General features: G+C 45.5%; 1 protein-coding gene and 1 long non-coding RNA gene across 2 annotated transcripts; one reads left to right on the forward strand and one right to left on the reverse strand.

Annotated features, from left to right (window-relative positions):
- The first annotated feature begins 6,943 nt into the window (after window positions 1-6,943).
- Window positions 6,944-13,331, forward strand: LOC115364900 (uncharacterized). The gene is made up of 3 exons (XR_003928732.1): window positions 6,944-6,954; window positions 10,619-10,621; window positions 13,268-13,331. It is a non-coding gene; the product is annotated as an uncharacterized LOC115364900 (long non-coding RNA).
- A 6,831-nt stretch (window positions 13,332-20,162) lies between these two features.
- LOC115365027 (NLR family CARD domain-containing protein 3-like) lies at window positions 20,163-23,136 on the reverse strand (the record flags this gene model as incomplete). The annotated part of the gene is made up of 3 exons (XM_030059739.1): window positions 20,163-20,171; window positions 21,290-21,407; window positions 21,824-23,136. Coding segments are annotated over 3 exons (1,440 nt in total), but the record flags the coding sequence as incomplete, so codon positions are not given.
- Between the last annotated feature and the right edge of the window lie 745 nt (window positions 23,137-23,881).

Raw genomic sequence — 23,881 nt, forward strand, 5'->3', positions numbered from 1 at the left:
TCACTGGCTAACAGCAGCACACTGGCTTAGCTTGTCTATTCATATAAGAGGTATCACTTCGGCTTATTTTTCAATCTATGTTATCACATGCATACTACTGCTCATTCATTGGTAGCTGAATTGTTAGGTCTATTTGATAAGTAATTTACATTTTTAAAATAATAATTTAAAATATTGTTAAATTAAAAAAAAAAAAAGCCAACATGATGCAGGTCAAAGACTAAAAAAGAATATTGACTAAAACCATTGACTAAAACTAGACTAAAATACTTTGGATTTTCTTCGACTAAAACTAGACTAAAATGCCAAGACTTTTCATCGACTAAAATGTGACTAAACAAAAAAGAATTCAAGTTGACTAAATATGACTAAAAGTAAAAAGGGCATTTGACACTAGACTAAGACTCAGGGTCAAGGGTCAAATGTCAAACTGGCTCCTAGGGGAGCACAACATAGCATTAGCAAAAAAACACACCCCAGCACAATAAGCACATAATAAACAACATGACTCAAGACATTGCACATGTGGAAAGGGGGAGGGATTTGGGGAGGGGGAGGTGTCCCAGCACAGACGAGGGCCGTATGCAGCCACTATGGTGCTCCGCACCCACGAGCTGCACTGAAAACGGGAAGGAGAGGGGGTGGGGGGCCAACGAGGCGTTGAATTTTAAGGGATGCGTGTATATGTGTCCTTGTGTATGTGTATGCGTAAGTCCAGGACCATCTTCCCCATACAGACTACACATTGTCTCTGAGGTCTGATGAGATGACACCCCCGGCCGTTGCCCGGGAGACGGCCTTGTGAGTCCTGAACAGAGTTGAAGTTCCCGGGTGGAGGGTGATGGGGAGGGAAGGGGGGAAGAGCGCCTGTCTGCATAAACATCCAGGAGAAACTGAAGATAGCGGCCTTCCAAGGTCGCCGGGGCGCCGAATTGTGGATAAGGTGATTGTTTTGGTCAGGCTGACTCTGCAATTTCCATCAGCCTTCAGTCTCTGTGGTTCTCTTGGTGATTTTTAATTTATTAATTAATTTATTTTAATTTCAAATTATGGCACATTTCCTCAGAGTCGAGCTTCCAACTTCTCCAAGTTGTTACCCATCTGGCGTAAAAGTCCAGGAATTTCTTCCTGCTTGCGAATTGATTCACGAATCAATTCGCACAACGCATGAGTCTGAGAGTTGTTAGCTCGGCCCAAACTTTCTATGGCTGGCAGCTTCTCCAGAGCCAAACGCGCTGCCAACACCCTCTGAACTTTGCGATAAATCAGGAATCCACCAGCACCAAACAGCAGAAATCCTGTTATCATAAATCCAATCATGTAGACGTCTTCAGCATCCTCAACGGAAAGAATCGACAGGCACACAACCCTCCACTTCTCCCAGGAGTCCATGGTGTACCTGGCGGCAAACGTTCCGGCGGGGCATGCAGGCTCTCCTTTGCCCAGTTTTCTGGTAGAGAAAATTTGATCAACTGCATTGAGAGATAGTGGTGGGTGCGATTCATCGAAATTGCGATTCATCGCAATGTTTTTGTGCATTGATTTTTTCACGTCGATTCTTTTCCACCAAGCCCGAAAAAAAAAAGAAAAAAGAAAAAAGAAAAAAAAAAAAACGGGTACCCCGAACAAAAAGTAGGTAACGCGCGCTCCACCCGGACAGTTTAGTAGGTGGGACCATAGCAAATGGAATGCCATTGTAAAATCACTGTAACTCACGGCTTCAAGGGGCTTATTGCTTTTATAAAACGGTTACCCTACATACAGCCCATAAAATAAACACACAAGAAAAATATGCAACAATAAAACTGAGAACTATTCATTCTTCCGCCAAGCAAGATAGAGTGGACAGAATGCACAGAGCGCAGACGGCAAGATTGCTTTTTCATCTAGCGCCATCATCATGTCACATCAGGCTATTTGGGCTCGTTAATGTTGAATTGGATATTTCCATTAATGGTGCAATTGTTAAAATAGTGTTCAGTTATGTTTGGACTCCTCTTTGCAGGGACGGTGGCGTGCGTTTCGAGCCAGGTGCGTTTTTGCACAGCCGTATGCCTAACGTCGGTTGTAACAATAACAATAAAAATAAAAGTATACTGTTAATTTACCATACATCGGCGCTGTCACACTGTGTCGCTTTGGGTGGAGATAAAAGGCAGGTGGATCAGGAGGCAGCAGGGAGAGGTAGGCTATTTCTCCAGGGAGGCCACCGGACACAGTGGGTTGCCCGGCTGCTCATATATGAATCCCCGCAGGCTGTCTATGTTTTTTCGGCTGCATCTTTGTGATTTTTCGTGCATTCGTTGAAAGACAGGGTGACATATTTTAGGCCATTTTCGTCGTGGTGAATGCTGAAGGAGTCGGCCTTTAATTTGTGGTTGCCCTCGTTCGCCCTGCGTCCCATGAAGCTGCACGTCAAACCAGACTTTACAGACAAGCCCCCTCCGGCAAGTACTTTCGCAACACGATAAATTATAAACTATAATAAATAAATAAATGTATGTATGTATGTATGTATGTCAATGGTGTACTGTAGTGCCTGTGTACCAAATTTTTAATTACTCTTTGTTATGATGGAACTGGCTTATGCAGTTCTTTCACTGGCCCCTAGATGGGGCTGTGCTCCTTGGCAGTGTTGGGTTAAATGTTGGGAGCTACTCCCAGATTACACAGTCAAAATATTTTGTGTCTTTGAAAAATAATTCCTAGTCAAATGTTCAAAAAATCTTTATTTTGAGAGTGACATGAGTTAATTTATGGGCTATTTATTTCCAAAGCTAGCCACAGATTAACACAAAATCAGTCTTGCATGGAAAATAGCTGTAAAAATCGCAATAATCGAAGAATCGTGGCACCAATAATTGCATCAAATCGACAAACGCTGTAATCGCTGTAATCGAAAAATCGAAGCTCCCATAATCGGAATCGCATCGAATCGTGAGGTACCTGCGATGGAGCCCCCCTATTGAGAGACCAGCTGATCAGATCCATTGTTGGAGACTTTCGGAGAGAAATGCAGAGAGAGGCTCCGATAGAGACAACACAAGACAGAGAGCAGAGCAGGGCAGATAAGGGCAGGAGGGAGCTAGAGAAAAAGCATCCGCCTTTGTTGAGAGCAGGAAGAGCATACAGCAGCAATTACATATGTTAGGGGAACAGGGCAACATTAATATAACACGTAAAGTGGTATCTGCTAGAAATCGGTAAACCGGTATCAGTGAGCCCGCCGAGTGGGGGCACCGCCATCCCGGGCGGTGTCCCACATTGTCCCTCAGAATCATACCCCTTGTCCCCCATTGGGCTTATTAGCAGGTGGTCACCCTAGTCATCAGATTCCATCAGGCTCACAGTCTGACAGCTGTCTTACTTTGTGTCTGAAGGTCCAGGTTCAACACTGAAGAATGGAGGTCGATCTTTAGACCGGTCACTCTTCATGGACAGACAGCTGGACACTGCAGACTCTGCTCTGTGGTAGGAACCTCTGGAAACACAAATGTTTGAAACATGTTATTAGTTCTTGTAAATCAGGGCTCCAGACTAACTTCTCCACTGGCAACACTGGTGCTCCCAGCTTTCCCAGTCGCTCACAGCAGCTCATGGTTTGGTCGCAGCCAAACCATGAGCCATGACCATGATTTTTTGTGAGGGGGGGTCCAGCTAAAAGAACGGATGTGGCTCATGATCTGAACCATCAGTTTTGGGGTAACGTCTACTTTCTCCATGCGCCACAAACAGATTTCAAGAAAACAGTGAACATACACTGCACTCTAACAGCTGTCTTACTTTGTGTCTGAAGGTCCAGGTTCACCACTGAAGGCAGGAGGATCATCTTTAGACCAGTCACTCTTCATGGACAGACAGCTGGACACTGCAGACTCTGCTCTGCCCTCCTCTTCCTCCTCACAGTCACTCATCTTCTGATTTAAGTCAGTCTAAGAGGTGCACACACACACACACACACACACACACACACACACACACACACACACACACACACACAGTTGTGCCAGTCTTCATAGATCACATGTTGCTCTTCACTCCTCTTTACTCACTTTGCTGACTTGATAATTTCGTCTTTTTTACTGAATATATTTTACACTCACAGAAAAATAAAGACATTAAAAAAATTATCTAAAATCTCAGTGTCTGAATATTTTCCCAGAGCAACAGCAGTCATCCCTACATTAACCATATTGAGGTATTTGGTCAAAATATTTCACGATATTTGATTTAGTCTCTGTCACCCAGCCCCAACCTTCCAGTGAAATTTGACATTTTAATTTGAAGTTGTCATGGCGACCAGTTTCATGCATGCAGCGTTTGGTCTCTCTAAAGGAGCCAGGAGCCGCTGATGATCTGCACAAATAAATGCAGATTCACAAATAATTTGTGAAGCACAAATTCCCTTTAGGAATGCACAAATGAAAGAGTGTGAATGCAGCAAAGCTCATGGACATGTTTCCCTGTTTCTGTCCAATCCAGAGGCTGCGTTCCAGACGCTGCGCTCACCAGCAAATCCTGGTGACGTCATGAAACCTGCAAATCTTTCTTTCAGTAGTTTTGGTGGCGCACCGTGTTCCCTTCATGTCTTTTTCTTGTTGTTGTTCTCAGAGAACAGAGCCTCAGCAGAAAAACACAAACTCCTTTCCATCAAAGCTTCAAAGCAGATGATGCTTTCTTGTTAAGGAGCCACAGGTTTGGCCCTTATTCTCTTTTCTGTGTTGAGGGACCAGAGGCCTGTTCTGCCCCTGACAAACAGGAAACACTTTGCTTCCTGTTCAGGCTGGAAAAAGAAAAAGCCACAGGCCTGTTCAGGGCCCTGGGAACACAGCCGGCCCTGCTCGGTTTGAAAACTATTAACCGATTTGCTGTATTTATTAATTTATTTATTCATTTGTCCATTTCCAGTGTCGGGTTTCACACATACAGACCAGTCTGTATTTCCTGTGTTATAAACGGAATTAAACAGCTTTAAAAACGTGCTGTCTGACGGATAGAACTGGCTAACTTTAGTTTTTACCGCCTGATGAGATTTTTTTTCATCACCACAAAGAAAATGATCACTGCTTTACTTTTTACATTTATTTCTAACAGATGAACTCAACAGTGAAAAATGCAGCTTGAAAATGGCGTCGGACAAAAGTAGAGACTCACAGCAGAAGCGGTTTGTCCCATGATGTCGAGTTTCTTTCTTCCTTTCTTTCTTTCTTCTTGGACTTGAACGCAGAGATCAAACAGAAATCCTCTCCTGACGTCCGAACGTGTGCGGCTCTTCTAGATCATGACCGAGTGACACAAGTACAACTTTAACCTTCATCAACCTTCAGCCAAACTTTCACTTTTACCTGTGCTGCGTTCACGTCCTCATCGGGATCATGGGAGAATTCATCTCCCACCTGTGTCCCTGAGCTTTGGACTCTGGACAGGACCGCCCCTCCCAGCTGCACAGGGCCTCACGATCAGCAGAAGGTGGGCGTGTCTGCAAAGGGGAGAGCCGTGGCTGCCCAGAGAACCCGTTTTCATTCACACAGCTGGAGGTCAGAGGTCAGAGGTCACCATTTCAGTCCTTAGTGTAAGTCGGTGAGCTCTAGGAACAGTGAGGGTGTAAGACATCCACCTTAGAAAAAACTCTGCCTTTCTTTCCATTTGGTAGGGATGAAAAAAGCTTTTCAAAGGGGTTGAAAGACAGGAGGTAAGTTATGTGAGTGAATCAGGAGGAGGCTTTAAAGGTTCAGGTTAGCTAAAGCTGCTACTAGTAAAACCACAGGTTACTGTTGTCTTGCAGCTGTGTACTGATCAGCATTTCCAATATAACAGATCATGACAAGGAAAATAAAGGAGCTTGTTTGTGCTTATTCTGTTGTTGTTTTTGAACTAGATGGTGAATCCTAAAACAAATGATAGGACTTGGGAGGGACACACCTGAGTTTAAATGTCTTCACTGGGATATAACACTACAGTGCTGCTGTGATGTGTCTGATGAGTCTGATCTGATGCAGCGTCCAATCAGCAACTGATATCCAGTAAGGATATCATTTAAAATTCAAATTTCATGTTTTTATATGTGGTTTGACTGCGGAATTTTTTTTTTTTAAATAACACAAAGTTCATGTCATTCAGGTGTGAGGACGGAGTAAAAGAGAGAAAGAGTCAGGGCAGACAGGGGAAGGCCACAGGTTTGTCTAATATTAGGTGGAAGTGCAGGAACAGCCACTTGATGCCATGTGATTCATTTCCAAAACATTATTTATATTGAAAAATTGCATTAGCAAGATGTGTAATTTGTTCAAACTATTAAATAATGCTTGTTTGACCATATGACTTAGCGGAGAAGAACATAGGCAAGGGGTGAAGGAGACAGACATGAGGTCGGTGATGGCATCTGCTAAAAGTCTGTAATAAAAGTCTTATATTTTATAAGTCCATGAATAAATAAGATTTATACACGTAAATATAAAAAAAAGACCAAAAAAAATCAGGCCGGGAGTGGGGAGGCGGGGGGCGCCTGTAATGTGTCTGCATCCCCTCAGAAAGTAGGGGTTGCGCTCCCGGTTACTATCAGCATGTCACAGTCTGTGTGTGTGTGTGTGTGTGTGTGTGTGTGTGTGTGTGTGCCCTGTGTGCAGTAACATTAAATGTTTGCCTTTGCATAAAACATAAATCTAAGGCAGTGGTCCTCAAATGGGACTTCGCTACCCCCTGGTGGTATATTGGAGTACGGCACATAAATATCCATAATTTAAAATAATCAGCCTGTTCTATAATAAACTGAATAAAAACTGTAAATATGGTTTGATAAATCACATGTTCTCTTCAGTTCTCCCTCTGGGTCTCCTGAAGGTGTCAGATGTGTGTGTTTGTGGTTTCAATCTGCTGCCGTGGTCGTGGAGCGAGGACGTTTGTTCGCTCTGAGCGGGAAGACGAGACCACACAAATCCAGAAAGTGGATCAGTGGTTGAAGCTGGAAACAAGGAGGAAGAAGAGAAGAAGAAGCAGAAACACAAACAAGAGAATCTGCTCAGCATCAGGTTGTTGGTTCACCCTGATGGAGCTGGACTGACCCTCTGACCACAGGAGGCTCAACTGGTCAGGACCAACTGGACTGACCCTCTGACCACAGGAGGCTCACCTGGTCAGGACCAACTGGACTGACCCTCTGACCACAGGAGGCTCAACTGGTCAGGACCAACTGGACTGACCCTCTGACCACAGGAGGCTTTACGTCTTCATGCTGTGTGGTGTGAACCTATGCTGGGCTCGTCCCTCAACAAAATCATGTATTACACAGAACTTTATAAAATAGTACTGCATTACTTTACTGAGTTCCTCGCTGTGGAAAGTAATTTGTCACACTGATACATCACTGATGTGTTCAGGAACGCCATCGCTGTTTGATTCAGAGCAGAAGTGAACGGAGGAGATGTCCTGAGTGTTTATGCAGAGAGGGGGGACACAGTGTCCGGATACAAACCAGCCGGTCCCAACAGGAGCTGCTGTCCCGTCCCCCGTCCCGTCTGTGTGTCAGGTCTCATGGTTCATGTTCTGGAGCTTTCCACTGAGACGCTCATGTTGTTGTTCCACATTTCTGCTCCATCATTTGGTCTCACATCATCAGCATCTGCACTTCACCTGCACCTGTAAAGTTTGTTAGATCATAAAATGTCCAACATGAGTTCTGTCTCTGTGTTAAAAGGGACAGGAGAAGGAAAAGGCCTGAGGTGTTGAACGGCAGCTCGGTCAGGAAACGCTCAGTCTGCGGCTGGAAAACATCGACTCCAGTCAACGCCGAGCCTGCAGATGAAAACACGAGCAGCACATCCATCAAACGCCCCGTCTCGGCTTTGTTTAGAGCCAAACCCGTCCGTCAGCATGGAGACGCCACAGAAACCCACAGAGACGCCGCAGAAATCCACGGAGACGTCGCAGAAACCCACGGAGACGCCGTACAAACCCACGGAGACGCCGCACAAACCCATGGAGACGCCGCACAAACCCACGGAGACGCCGCAGAAACCCACGGAGACGCCGCAGTCGCTCAAACTGCACCTGAAAACATCATCAGACTGAATGGGACAAGGTAAACAAATGCAAGAGTCCACTGTATCTCAACCAGAGGTGTAAGTCTGTGGAACAGCTGCAGCATGGAGATGAAATCATGTGACACCTGAACCAAACTGAAGAAAACATTCAGAAACTCAATACTCAAAAATATGGAATGTAACAGTGAATTTGTATTGTTTTGTTTTATTTTTGCTCTGCCTGTCCACAGTCAGTACCACCTGAAATCTTGTTTTTCTTGTTTCTTGTTTGTTTGTCTTTATCAGTCACATTTTATCATTTTTTTTTCAAAAGTTATTTATTTATTTATTTATTTGAACTTTTTTCTTTCTTCTTTTTTTTTAACCTTTTTTTTTTTTTTAGGATGATTGGATTTGAGCAGAGAACAGTGATTTATTGTTTTTGAATCACACAGCCAGTGTGAAGGGATAGGACTAGTTTTGCATAGAACTATATTATTCAATTGACAATCAATCAATTTAGCTTTTATTTGCACATATTGTTTACATATCATACTTCTGTTTATTTATCCCTGTCTTTTTTTTTTAACGTGTTCAATAAAGTATAAAGTATGTACATGAAATATGAAATTATAACAATAGAATACACAAAGCAACATGCCAGCAAAAACTGAGTTTATTGCACAAAGTGTCGCTGGTTCACAGATCATACACAAACCAAAAAAATAAATAAATAAATAAAATTAAAATTTATCATCCCACTGTTTATGGGCCAGAACGAGGAACGTCAGCGTCGGTCCATCAGACACCTGAACTGTCCAGAAACCAGAACCTGCAGATCCACTGAGCGCGTGCAGCGGCCAGCAGAGACGGGAGGGAAGCGAGATGTCTCACTCGTTAGCTGCTTTCATCGTCAGCTCTGGAAGAAGTGACGTGTTGAACTCCGGATGTCATTTATCAGGTTTTTTAAAAACAGTGTGACGAGGCTGCTGTCAAATCAGAGCGCAGCTTCAGAGGGTTTCCTGTGTCTGTGGAAAGGTTTGGAATTAAAGTCGCTGCTGCGTTCGGTCTCTTCTCTCTCCCTGTGAGCAGTGAGAGGTGTTTTTCTGACGCCGCCTGTCACCGAACTCACCGACAAAAACAGAAGCTCTGAGAAACCCTGAGCTGAAAGGGAAGCACAGCCAGCTGACCTCCAACATGGCCGCCGGGGCAGGTGACATCACTTGAGAGCCGCTTACAGCCGAGCACACACACACACACACACACACACACACACCCCTTCACACACACTTTCACTCAAACGATGTATCCATACGTTGATGTTGTGGATCCCTGTGAAGTTCCTATGAAGGTTTTACCGGTGGAGGTCTGTCACAGAGGACCAGCACAGAGACGCCGGTGCCGATGAGGCTGAGGAACATTAGTCCATGAGCCAGACCACCGATCACAGTCGAACAGGTGGGCAATCTCTTGCTTTTTTCCTCTTCCTATATATGTCAACATTATTTATTGGCATGATATCCTTTGCAGACCGGCAGCTTAGTACCATGGTGGAGAATGAGACACCGTGGATCTTCACAGACTGTGGCCTGCCCGTCAGGTAGTCCAGAACCCAGCTGCACTTTGATGGTTCCAACCCCAGCAGCAGCAGTTTGTTGGCTAGTGTCTGCAGAATGAGTATTGACGGTATTGAACGCAGAACTAAAGTCCAGAAAAAGCAGCCTGATGTGTGTGTCCTGACCCACCAGGTGAGTGACAGCAGAGTGGGTAACAGCTGATACTGCATCAGACACACACCGGTTTCTCCTGTCTGCACGCTGCTGTGGGACGTCCAGTGGGCGTTCTGCAACTGCAGGACAGCAGCTCAGCATTCAGCACCACGGACAGAACTCCAATTTAACGTCAGCTCTGATTAATATGGCTAACGACAGTAAGCAGTCACATTAAGGCTTAACAGAGTTATAAAATTTCAACCCCACCTTTCGGGGGCTTTTCCTAATCACAGTACATCTACAAGTACTGTCCGTGGTGCTGAATCTGCCTCAGCAGGTACTGTCCGTGGTGCTGAATCTGCCTCAGCAGGTACTGTCCGTGGTGCTGAATCTGCCTCCGCCTCAGCAGGTACTGTCCGTGGTGCTGAATCTGCCTCTGCCTCAGCAGGTACTGTCCGTGGTGCTGAATCCGCCTCAGCAGGTACTGTCCGTGGTGCTGAATCTGCCTCAGCAGGTACTGTCCGTGGTGCTGAATCCTCTGAGGCATTTCATTCTCTTTATTATAGAAATTAAAGCTCCATAAAATTCACAGAGGATCTTGTTCAGCTCTTCTTTCCTTACAGGTGAGCAATCAGCTGTTTGCCCGGTGTTTGTCAGGTCGTCTTGTAGACATCTGACGGCCCAAGACATTGACCGGGCCGTACCGGCTTCATTTCCTGACCTCTCCAGCTGATCCAGCTCTTCACTTTTCACTCTCGCATATCTCGGCTTTTTCTCTTCTGTCTTGTCTTCCTCGTTCAGCCGTTCATCCAAACTTAGGTCGACAAATAAATCAAAATTGACAACAGGAGCCGTGGCCCCATTAAGGGACAGTACAGTGTACAGGAGTGTGTGTGTGTGTGTGTGTGTGTGTGTGCCCGTGTGTGTGTGTGTGTGTGTGTGTGTGTGTGTGTGTGTTTGTGTGTGTGTGTGTGTGTGTGTGTGTGTGTCGGTAAAACTGGCGACCGGGGGCCAAGTGTGTTGTAAAGGAAGCCGTAAAAGAGAAGAAATCAGGTGTGTGCCCTTAGAGCTTTTGTCAGAAAAATAAATGCGGGAACTCAGTCGGGCGGTACGGTCCGGCGTGGAATGCCTTGCGGAACGGTACTGGGCCGCGGACCGGGGATTGGGGACCGCTGGTCTGTGGTAAGAGTAGTAACACAGAGTCACAGTGAGTGTGTGGCCCCTCTGGTGGTTGGGGCCCTAAGCATCCACAAAGCCTGTTGATGCCCCGGGCGGCTCTGAGCCTCCTGATGTGTTTGAGTCATTTCTGTCAGAAACACGCCTCCATGGCTCAGACAGTCCAAACACAGTCACAGTCACAAATACTGTGTTTTTGGTAAAGATGTCAAATGTCTCAGCTGCTGTGGAGAGGCTTGGTGCTTTGGAGGCAGATCTGTGTTTTGGATGTGTAGAAGTGTAAATATAAATAAAAAATAAGATATATAAGTATAAACAGTATATATAAATGAATATAAACAGCCTATATAAATATAAGCAGTATATATATAATAGAAACAGTGTATATGAATAGAAAATGGACCAAGTGACAGAACCCGACGCCCGGTACTGGGATTCAGGAACTGTTAGACTTGATACACAGTCAGTGCTGAAATTAGCTGATGAGTGCTAAACACGCATGTTAGTGATACTGCACTTATGGTCCCTCATACTTCAGGTAAAACCCAGAGAGAGAGATCCAGCCGACAGCAGGCCCTCCCTGTCCACACGGACTCGGCAGCTTCCCGTGAGCTCCGGGTGGCTCTCAGCCGTCTGGCTCTGTCCCACAGCTCCCAGCAGCAGGAAGCCCTCAGCCTGCCACCGCACTGTAAGGAGGACTACACTTCTACCAAACTCATTTATTCAAAAAGAGACTCAAACTGTACCTGGATCACACTCAAACATTTCCAGCGCACAAGGCAGTAAAACGAGGCCTTCTGTGTTTTATTTTTCTCTCTGTGGCCCCTCCACGGCTCCGTAGCACACAAACATAAAACAAGAGAAGAAGAGGAATATTTACATTTTTAATCCAATCAAAGAGGACGTCACACAATTCAAATACATACAGTGTACTGTACATCACTCACCACTCACACAAAGCAGCCATCCAGCTGCTGTGTTCAAATCAGATTTCTTCCCTCTTCAAGTCGTCTTCAGTTTTAGGAAACCTGTGGAACACCTGGCCAGGGGCTGCAGGTGAGAAAAGCCTCTGACACATTTACAGTCATGTGTTTATTAATGTGCACTGTCCAACATGAAATACAACTCTGTTGACAGTAAAACATCAGGTATAGAGCGTTAAACATGTTAATGTGACTTGGAGGTCAACAGGTGAAGGGAGGGGCCCAAAAGGAGAGGGGCTCCAGTCACAGCTCTGCAGTGAGCAATGTGCTGTCATTCTCACGTCTGTGTTTATTAGAGAAATACAAAAAAAAATCAATCAGTGGAGGAGGATGTTTAAATGACACTTTGGTACAACATTAAAGGTTGTTACACACCGGCATGCGTGGCTAAACAGCGGAACGAAAGTGCGAAAAAACTCACTGCCGAAAATTTGGCCTTTAACTCTTCACACCAATCAGCGATGCGAATGTGCGTATTGTGAAATATGAATCCCGCAGCGCGCAGGAGAGCGTTCTGACAGGAATAAAACATGGAGTCAGCTTCGTCCCCCGATGAGGACCTTGTCATTATTGAACTGTTTACCCGTCCAAACACCCACTTTTACAGAGCAGGGACAGAGAAGAATCCCTCCTGCTGATACAGGAATTAAAACTGTATCATGACCGTTTCTGAACTTATTTTGGGATGTCTGTGGGACAGCTGGAGACTCTCCTGGGTCTGCTGGCACCACATCCAGAGAGACAGAGAACCAACTATGGGGATCCCACTGACCCAGAGCAGAGCCTGGCTGTCTGTGTGAGGCAGGCTGTCAGAATGTTTTAGTGGGCAGCTCCTGAGGAGAGACGTTGCCTCTCCTGCAGGCTCTGACCTCATGTTGTTGTTGGGAATGGAGGCTGCTGATTGGCTGCTGCAGTTTGTTCACCTAGAAAAATCGAGCTTGTTGCAAAACATAAATCTCTCGTATTTCGACTTTTTGTATTTCACGTTCTATGTGCAAGTACTGATTGCATGTTATGAGTTCGAAAAAATACGAAATATTCGCACGAAAATAACGCCGTTGGTGTGTGAGGACCTTAAGATTTGAATATACCAACATTTTAATGACTTATTATTTTTACAGACCTGTCCAATCAATCAGTTAACAATTATCCACCAAGATGCCTGATACAATAAAAAAAAAAAAAAAAAAGAAAAAAAAAATCAACCACAAACCATAAATCATCCAAACATGTTCTAAACTCTTTCAGGTCAGAGTTTGTTTCTGAGAAACTGGCAGCTAAACCTCAATAGAAGAATAATCTAACCCCAAAGCAAACCCAGGGAGGAGCGGCTCAGTGAAGGTGGATCTGAAGGTGTGCAGGAGTCTCAGTCTGTCAGAAGAGACTCTGTAGAAGGACAGAGTCCCAGCAGAGCAGTCCAGATCCACTGCTACTCTGTGAGATCCACGGGGAAGGACAGAGAGTCTGGTGTCCTCACGGTTGTGTCTGACAGAGTATCTGTTATCATAATCAGAGCACCTCAGACTCCAGGACTGATTATTGTCTCCAAGCTCAGAGCCAGCACCTCTTCTTGTGATTCCTCTGTAAGTCACTGCTATATCAACCTCTCCACTCCACTGGACCTCCCAGTAACATCGCCCAGTCAGACCTTCTCTACACAGAACCTGAGGCTGCTGGTCAAATCTGTCTGGATGATCAGGATACGACTGCTCCCACTCCCACGTCACCTTCCTGTTGTCCTCAGACAGACGGAGCTTTCTGTGCGCTGTGTTTGGATCCAGTGTGAGATCACAGGGATCTGATGGGGAGAAGACACACAACACACCTCAGAAAGCCTCATTCACTCACACTCTCTTGGCTCTTAGAAGGTTATTATAGTTTGGCATTTTCAATAGTTTTTATTTTTAATGTCATTTTACACTTTGTGTTTTTAATTTGAATTTGGGTTTAATTCATTTTTAAAGAGGATTTGCTTGTTTGGTTTATTGTTTTTAATACTTATTTTTTTGTTGAGTTTGTAAGGCAGATTTCATATCCACCCAAAAACAGAGAAAAACAAAAACATATCAACAATTAAACTAATCAGACCTTTGTTTCTCCTTTTTCTCCTTCAGGTTTTTTTCTCTTATATCTCCCTCTCTTTCTCTCTACCCCTCTCTGTCCTTACCTGCCCCCTACCCTCATCCTTACACACACACACACACACACACAGACACACACACACACTCACACACGCACACTCACACACACACACACACACACACACACACACACACACACACACACACACACACACACACACACACAGACCAAAAGTAAACTACAATTGATTTGCTTTCTTATTTTTTTCTTCTTATTTTCTGTTGTTTTGTTGGAGTTCCTGTCTGCTTCTTTCTTTCTCTCCACATCTGTTCATCCTGTCTTCTCCTTTTCTAATTTGTTTTCTAATGTTGTCACTCTCTGCACTCCACTTGTTCCCCTTTCTTTCACTAATAAAGGAAAAAAACACCAGGCTTATGTATGAGATAAATCGACAGAGGAAAACTCATTTTTCTCTGTAATGTTAAAGTAGTTTTTGTCCTTGTAGCTTTGACTGGACTCAGCAGAGAGAGACAGGAAAGGCCGGGGAGAGAGAGGGGCCGCCCTGCAGCAAAGGGCCTGAGGTGGGATTCAAACCCACGACTCAGCCTGGACAAGCTGGAGCTCTGCAGCACGTGAGCTGTGTGTGTGTGTGTGTGTGTGTGTGTGTGTGTGTGTGTGTGTGTGTGTGTGTGTGTGTACTCACATCCTCTCAGGCTGTCTGCTGGAATCCAGTCTTTTACATGTTCCAGACTGTAGGGATGAACACAAAACCATCATCCTCTTCATCATCATCATCATCACCTGCAGGTCACATGACCCCAACACACTGTGGCTGCTCTGATTGGCTGATCTCTCTCTGTCTTTCTGTCCAGTCCTGAGGCCACTGAGCACTTTGGACATTTCCCAGGAAACGCTGCCTGCACTGACTGAGTCCAGCACAAGAACCAAGCAACCAAGCTGCTCCGCCTGGACTGACTCCACCCGTCTACGACTGACTCCACCCCTCTACTGACCTCAGAGGACGGACTCCACCCCTCTGGGACTGACTCCACCCCTCTACTGACCTCAGAGGACTGACTCCACCCCTCTACTGACCTCAGAGGACTGACTCCACCCCTCTAGGACTGACTCCACCCCTCTGGGACTGATTCCACCCCTATAGAGGACTGACTCCACCCCTCTACTGACCTCAGAGGACTGACTCCACCCCTCTAGGACTGACTCCACCCCTCTGGGACTGATTCCACCCCTATAGAGGACTGACTCCACCCCTATAGAGGACTGACTCCACCCCTCTACTGACCTCAGAGGACTGACTCCACCCCTCTACTGACCTGAGAGTCTTCAGGCTGCAGTTTGGACTCTCCACCAGATCAGACAGCAGCTCCACTCCTGAATCCTGCAGGTGGTTCCAGCTCAGGTCCAGCTCTGTCAGATGGGGGTTGGACTTCAGAGCCGAGGCCAGAGAAGCACAGCTGCTCTCTGTCAAGCTGCAGTCTCTCAGTCTGAATGGAGAATAAAATATGGAGCTATAATTTCCAGTGTTTTGGATATTTATCAGTCATTTATCAATGAAGTAATTATTATAACAATTGCATTAATAATAATACTGAGAATACTAATTTATATTTATATTACACCTGTGAAGGTAAGTTCCAAAGTGCTTTACAAACCCATCAGAGTGAATGAAAGTGTCAGTCCTCAGTGAACTGGCTCCTTGAGCTCTGAGAGCTTTTTCTACTTCACTATCTAGTTATTATTATGGATCTGCCATGTTTTCTAGCAGCCTGCTCACACTGATACAGCTCTCTCTCTCTCTCTCTCCCTCTCTCTCTCTCTCTCTCTCTCTCTCTTTCTCTCTCTCTCTCTCTCTCTCTCTCTCTCTCTGGAAAAGGGAAGGCTGTTGTAGATTACATAATTACTCCCCACAGTTGTTGAAGAACCTGCACTGAGTTGAACATTCACAGCCTAATGAGTTCATTGAGAGGATCAGCTGTTTCAGCCTGACAGGTGATCGCTGTAAAGAACCTGATCACTCAGTGTCAGTCCTAAGTTTTCAGGCAGGTGGGGGCTCTGCTGTTGATTATATGGGTTCAGATAATACTCAATCTAGACAATACCCCCAGAGGAATATTAAAATTGTCTCTCCTCATTTTCTTTCCTCCAGTGAGCGCCAAATTATGCTCACTGAATTCTTAGATAAGCTCTCTCAAGTACAACATCAAAAAGACATTGATAAATGGTTTGGTGAGTTCTGTAAATATTTCTGTAAGGTTGCTGAAGTCTGTAGACATCCACATTCCATTAGGAGGTGGATTCTCTAGAAAACCTGAACCTTACTGGAATGGAGAGATGAATGTACTGTGGAAGGAGATGAGGATGGCAGAGAAATCATTTTTAAAGTGGGATGGTTATGATATGAGGAGGCAACAGCTGAAGAACAAATTTAAGGTCAAACAACAGAATTTTGACAGAAAACTGAGAGCCTGTAAAAGAAAATATGAGAGGGGTCAGGCATTAAAAATGGAGCATCTGCAAACTAATAATCCTCAGTTGTTTTGGACTTAAATAAATAATTTGGGCCCAAAAAGAGTTCAGCCTATCCCTGTGGAAGTGGGATTGGAACATGGATCTTCTGGTTTTGCTGAGGACAATGTTTTGAAAAAAAATGGGAGAAAGAGACTATGGCTCTTTATTTTCTGGAGGTTCCTGCTCTGCTGAGTGGGAGAACTGTTTTCTTGCAGGGACAGTTGATCTTAAAAATGTTCTGGAGGCTAATATGCAGCAGGATTCTTATTTCTTTAATCAGTACCTAAATGCTAGTATTACTGAAGAGGAAGTTAAAAAGGCAGCTGACAAACTTAAACCAAGAAAAGCTACTGGCATTGATAACCTGGCTAACGATCTACTGAAATTACTCTGCTTATTTCCAATTTTAGCTCATCTTTTTTCTATCTGTTTGGAGTATAGCTTGGTGCCCTCTGTTTGGTGTAAATCTATAGTAAAACCTATCCCTAAGTCTCAAAGTAATGATCCTAGAGTTCCTCTGAACTACAGGGGGACAAGTCTTCTCAGTTGTGACTACAGACTCTATTCTAGTAAACTTAATGAACAACTGTATTGTTATTTGGAAACATCTGATCTGCTGGCAGACCAACAGAATGGTTTTGGTAAGAATAGAGCCTGTACTGACCACATATATTCACTAACTACTATAGTTCATGCTGGAACACAGGAAGGGAAGCATATGTTTTGTTGTTTCAGTGATGTTCAGAAAGCGTTTGACTGCATAAATCATGACCTTCTCAGTTTCAAACTACTGAAATCTGGTATAGATGGAACATTTTATAATGCTTTAAAAGTTCTTTACAGGCCCCAGTTGCATGTGTGCAGGTCAGTGATCATAGAACAGTTTGGTTTCCTTTCCCATTTGGTGTTAAACAGGGGGACGTGCTCTCTCCTACTCTGTTCACCATCTATAGAAATGATTTGGTTTTGGAGATGAAGCAGCAGCTTGTGGTGTTAGACTGGCTGATTGTACGGTTGGCACTTTTCTAGACGTGGATGATGTAATCCTCCTTGCAGAGACTGAAACTGACCTCCAGAATCTGTTGGATATCGTGTGCTGCTGGTGTAGTAAATGGAGACTAAAGATAAACAAAGATAAAACTCAGATTATGCATTTCAGGAAAAAGGGTGAGTTACACACTAAGGGCTCTAGTTTCGCAGACCAGGCGAGGCGGGGGCGTAGCGCAGATGCGCTTCGCCAACTGGGTGTGGCCAGGCGGATTTTCCAAGTTTGGCACGCCGTTCTCGGTGGCGCAAGTACTCCGCTGTCCCTCCTACCGGTGCAAGGGAGGAGAGAAGGCGTGGAGTGGGTTTGACACAGCCGATTCACATTTAACCAATCAAATGAGCCCCTGTCCTCGCCTTTAAAATGCGCTGCGCGAAGGCGTAATGAAAGTTTACACAGCTGACATGGAGGTCTACTGCCGCAGGCGGAGCGGAGCTCAGGAGACAGGCGCGCAGCGGAGACCGGCGAGTGCGCACACGTCACCAAAACCTCTCAGGCAGGCTTTCGGAATGTCAGACACATGAACAATGCAATAAATACCGAAAAAACACTATTCAATGCTACGATCACAATCAGCACATACATATATCTCCACATCAACTGTCCCGTCACAGCTGATGTCAGATCAAAGGAGATTGGCACCGTTTGTGCTGATTGTGAGGTTTTGGTGATGTCTGCCTGTCAGCCAAACTTCCACTGCGCCGGCTCCGCTCCGCCTTGCGCGGAAAGTAGACGTGGTTTCAGATGGCGAGCTTTTGGCGCACCTCGGCGAAGCCTTTTGGCACGAAACTGTCACTGCGCCAAGCCGAATCTGTCGGCACCTCCCCCCGCTGCGCCGCCACTCCCATCTCGGCGAACCTCCGCCTGCGAAACTTGGACACTGTCCGCCTCTCCCGTTTCGCCGGTCGAAACTAGCTCTGCGCGGGGTTCGCCTCACTGCGCCACCCCGCGCTGCGCCGGGAAACTAGAGCCCTAAGTTTAAGTTTCATTTTGGCCCAACACTTTGGTCATTTACTGAGTATTATCAATATTTAGGACTTACTCTAGATGTCCATCTTACTTTTGAAAGAGGAATAAAAATCTGATCTGACTGTGCAGGTCGGGCTCTGGGTGCTGTCCTGAATGAGGTCAAGTTATGTAGAGATCTTGCTTATAAAACCTATACACAGCTGTTTAAATCTTGTGTCTGTCCTATTGTAGACTCCAGTGCAGGGGTTTGGGGTTACTGTGAGCAAACTAAATGAGATGCAGTTCAGACCAGAGCCATGCCCTGTTTTCTTGGTGGACATAAAATGGCCCCCACACTTGCTGTATGTGGTGATTTGGGTTGGGAGCCATGCCAAGTGCAGCACCAGGGTGACATGGTGCCACTGTGGAATAGATTAATTAACAAGTCTGATAATAGACTTACTAAACTAATTTTCTTTTGGGATCTTTCAAATAACTGTTCTTGGACCAGAGTACTGGCCAAAATATGTGATGAGGCAGGTCTGCAATACATATACAGAAATAAATTCTCCTGTAAAGTTAGTCAAATTAAATCAATATTACTTGAAAATTATAAATGTATGTATGAAGCTAAACTGAGAAGGTTCAGTCTAATAAAGTGTATTTACCAACCAGAGCACAGAGGTCTGTCTGTGCCCAGCTGAGATGTGGCTTCCTGTCTCTGGCAGATGAAACCGGACGTTTCCATTCAACACCAGAAGAAAATAGAAAATGTCATCTGTGTGATCTGAATGAGGCTGAAAATGAAATGCACTTTTTGTTTTACTGTCCATTTTATCATAATCTCAGATAGAAGCTCTTCCTGAAAATGTCTGCAGAACGTCCTGATGTGTTTAATATGTCTGATGAGTGCAGACTTAAATACTTGTTTAGTGACAAAGTATTTCATTTAGCTCAGTTTGTGTTAAATGCTTATCAGCAGCGTATGAGGGCGCTTTATGTTTGATGTGTTTGCCTCTGACTTAAACTGAAGTTGTTGTTCTTGCTGAACTGCCCAAGTTAACTGACTGGGCCTATATCTGCTTGACAGTGAGTGACACATATGGAGGAGTTCTCTTTTATGTTTATTGCTCCTTTTTATTGTATTGCTTGGTGTGTCTTGTAAGCCCATGTGGGCTGGGCACCTTTTCTGGTGTATGACACGTGAAATAAAAATGACCTTACCTTACCTTACCTTAGCTTAGCTTACCTTACCTTACCTTACCTCTCTCTCTCCTGACACATGAGACAGTTGTTAGTTTCTTGTCAAACGTCACAAAGCACGCATGCATCCATGATACAGAACCTGACCAACCATCCTCACAAAAACTAAAAGAACCAGCAGCCCGACTTTAAAAAAGCACAACATATACTTCACAGCAATATCAGCCTTATAGACATTTAGTGCTACTTTATGATTCAAACAATATCCATATATTCATGTCATCATTAAAAAGTGCAGTCTGACCTGAGAGTCTCCAGTCTGCAGTTTGGACTCTCCAGTCCAGCAGACAGCAGCTCCACTCCTGAATCCTGCAGCTGGTTCCCACTCAGGTCCAGCTCTGTCAGATGGGGGTTGGACTTCAGAGCCGAGGCCAGAGAAGCACAGCTGCTCTCTGACAACCTGCAGTTACTCAATCTGAAGAAAGGATAAAATATGGAGCTATAATTTCCAGTGTTTCCAGAGTCCAAATAGTGAGGAGAGCATTACTGCGTGAAAGGATTTTCCTGGACTGATGAAATCTGTTAGATTTTGCCGCTGACTCTCTGGGCTCTACGCCACCCTGCGAACCCCGCGCAGAGATAGTTTCAACCAGCGAAACGCGAGAGACGGACAGTTTGCAAGTGTCGCAGAACGAGGTGCGCCGAGATGGGAGTGCCGTTGCAGCAGGGGGAGGTGTCGACAGATTCAGCGGAGCCGGCGCAGTGGAAGTTTGGCTGACTGGCGCACATCACCAAAACCTCACAATCAGCACAAACAGTGCCAATCTGACATCAGTTGTAATGGGACAGTTGATATACAGATATATGTATCTGCTGATTGTGATAGTATCATTGAATAGTGGTTCTTGTCGGTATTTATTGCATTGTTCATGTGTCTGACATTCCAGAAGCCTGCCTGTGAGGTTTTGGTGACGTGTCCGCACTGCTCGCTGGTCTCCACTCTGCGCCGGTCTCCTGGGCTCCGCTCCGCCTGCTGCCCTCTTCCTCCACGTCAATTGTGTAAACTTTCATTACGCCTTCGCGCAGCGCATTTTAAAGGCGAGGACAGGGGCTCACTTGATTCGTTTAAAGTGAATCAGCTGTGTCAAACCCACTCCACGCCTTCTCTCCTCCCATGCGCCCGTAAGAGGAACGGCGGAGTACTTGCGCCACCACGCACAGCGTGCCAAAATTGCAAAATCCACCTGGCCACACCCAGAAAACTAGAGCCCTCTGTATTGAATTGAAAATTGGATTGAATTTAATTTTGGCGTTCCCACAGGTTCCCCCAGACGGAGGCCATTTGGACCCCTGCATGTTGAAATAATGTACAATATCATCACTGACGTTCACAGTTTTTCACTTCAACACACAAGGACTGTGTGAAAATACAGTTTGACAACAATTTGAGATGTAAGCCTGTAAAACTCCTGTTCAACTAACAGAATATTTCATATATCACACATATATCACACATCATTAAAAAGTGCAGTCTGACCTGAGAGTCTCCAGTCTGCAGTTTGGACTCTCCACCAGAGCAGACAGCAGCTCCACTCCTGAATCCTGCAGCCAGGGGTTCTTACTCAGGTCCAGCTCTGTCAGATGGGGGTTGGACTTCAGGGCCGAGGCCACAGTTTCCCAGTGAGTCTCTGAGAGTCCACAGCCACAAAGTCTGTAATTACAGATTTAATGTCAAGTCTGTGATTTTCTTGTGTTTATATAGTGTTAAATGATTGTAATATTAAATTGTATTGTCCAAGATTTGTGTATCACACAGGATAAAAAAAAATTAAAAAGTGTTTCATATATAATATTAAAAGAAAGCAAGCAGTAGAAACCTGATGCTCAAGTTCAATTACACAGCAAATACTCTGATTTTGAAGTATTGTAGGGGTGAGCTGCTGTGGGCATCACCATCATGTTGCCTCCTTTTACCCTGGACTGCCTGAAGTATATTTTTTCTCTCAGAATCAATCCTTTATCCTGAATATTTAGATAACTACATATCTTTATTGTATTTCTGATGGTGTCAGGTGTGGCAGCAGCTCTACACTGTTTGTATAATGTTGATTTCACATCAGGACTAACCGAGCCTTCCTGCAGTTCCTCACAGCTGGGATCAGTCTCCGTCGTCCCTCCACTGATGTGTTGTACGCCTGCAGGTCCAACTCATCCAGAACCTCCTCTGACATCTGCAGCATGTAGGCCAGAGCTGAGCAGTGGATCTCAGAGAGTTTCTTCTCTGATCTGTTCTCTGACTTCAGGAACTCTTGGATGTCCTGATGCACTGAGAGGTCGTTCATCTCCATCAGACAGTGGAAGATGTTGATGCTTCTGTCAGGAGAGACACTGTCAGTGTTCATCTCCTTCAGGTTGTTGATGACTCTCTGGATGTCTTCTGCTCTGCTCTCTGTCCGACCCAGCAGGCCTCCTAAGAGCCTCTGGTTGGACTCCAGTGAGAGGCCATGAAGGAAACGGACAAAGAGGTCCAGGTGACCATTTTTGCTCTCCAGGGCTTCAGACATGACTGTCTCCAGGAAGATATCCAACGATGGCTCATTGTCACCAAACTGATTGTCGTCATCACTGTCATCATCATTTCTCATGACTCTGGCCAGTACATCTGTGTTCCTGTTGGTGTAGCAGTGGAAGATGTAGACTGCAGCGAGAAACTCCTGAATGCTCAGATGAACAAAGCAGTAGACTTTTCTCTGGAAGAGCACACACTCGGTTTTGAAGATCTCTGTGCACACTCCTGAGTACACCGAGGCCTCTGTGACATCAAGACCACACTCCTCCAGGTCTTCTTGGTAGAACATCAGGTTGCCTTTCTTCAGATGTTCAAACGCAAGCCTGCCCAGCTTCAGAAGAACTCCCCTGTCAGTCTCCATCAGCTCCTGCTGACTCCTGTCATGTCTCTCATCGTACTTGTGCTTCTTCCTGTGTGTCTGAACCAGCAGGAAGTGTGAGTACATGTCAGTCAGGCTCTTGGGCAGCTCTCCTCTCTGGTCTGTAGTCAACATGTGCTCCAGAACTGCAGCAGTGATCCAGCAGAAGACTGGGATGTGGCACATGATGTGGAGGCTCCTGGACGCCTTGATGTGTGAGATGATTCTGCTGCACAGCTCCTCATCACTGGATCTCCTCCTGAAGTACTCCTCCTTCTGGAGGTCGGTGAACCCTCGGACTTCTGTTACCCTGTCGACACATGCAGGAGGGATCTGATTGGCCGCTGCAGGTCTGGAAGTTATCCAGAGGAGAGCCGAGGGAAGCAGATTCCCCTTGATGAGGTTTGTCAACAGCACGTCTACTGATGATGTCTGTGTGACATCAGACACGACCTCATTGTTCTGGAAATCCAATAAAAACCTGCTTTCATCCAGGCCGTCAAAGATGAACACGACTTTACAGACGGCGAGCTTCTCTGCTGTGACCGTCTGTAATGTTGGATGGAAAACATGGAGCAGCTGGAGAAGACTGTAGCGCTCATCTTTGATCAAGTTCAGCTCCCGGAACGAAAGCAGAACCACAAGACTGACATGTTGGTTTTCCAAGCCCTCTGCCCAGTCCAGAGTGAACTTCTGCACTGAGAAGGTTTTCCCAATCCCGGCAACGCCCTGCGTCACAACTACTCTGATGTGTGTGTCTTGGCCAGCTAAGGGTTTAAAGATGTCCTGGCACTTGATTGGAGTGTCATGGAGGGTCTCCATCTTGGATGTTGTCTCCAGCTGCCACACCTCATGTTGGGTATTAACCTCTTCCCTCCGTCCCTGTGTGATGTAGAGCTCAGTGTAGATCCTGTTGAGGGGGGTTCCACTTCCTGCTGCAGCAGTTCCTTCTGTCACAAATTCACATCTCCTCCTCAGACTGATCTTATGCTCGTCTAAAACCTCCTGCAGACCACCGTCCACTGGGCTGGTTTGACTGGGTGTCTGCAGTCCAGGTCTTGTTCTGGATCTTTCTCCACACTGGGGACAGGCAGGATCTCCTGATGGATCAGACTGGTCCCAGTCTGAGGTGATGCACCGTCTGCAGAACCAGTGTCCACAGCTGGTGGAGACTGGATCCCTCAGGAGCTCCTGACACAAAGCACAGCAGGACAGCTGCTCCTTCACAGCCTCACTGCTCCTCTTCCTGTCCCTGTGG

Source organism: Myripristis murdjan, chromosome 9 (assembly GCF_902150065.1).
Source record: "Myripristis murdjan chromosome 9, fMyrMur1.1, whole genome shotgun sequence".
Taxonomy (NCBI): domain Eukaryota; kingdom Metazoa; phylum Chordata; class Actinopteri; order Holocentriformes; family Holocentridae; genus Myripristis; species Myripristis murdjan.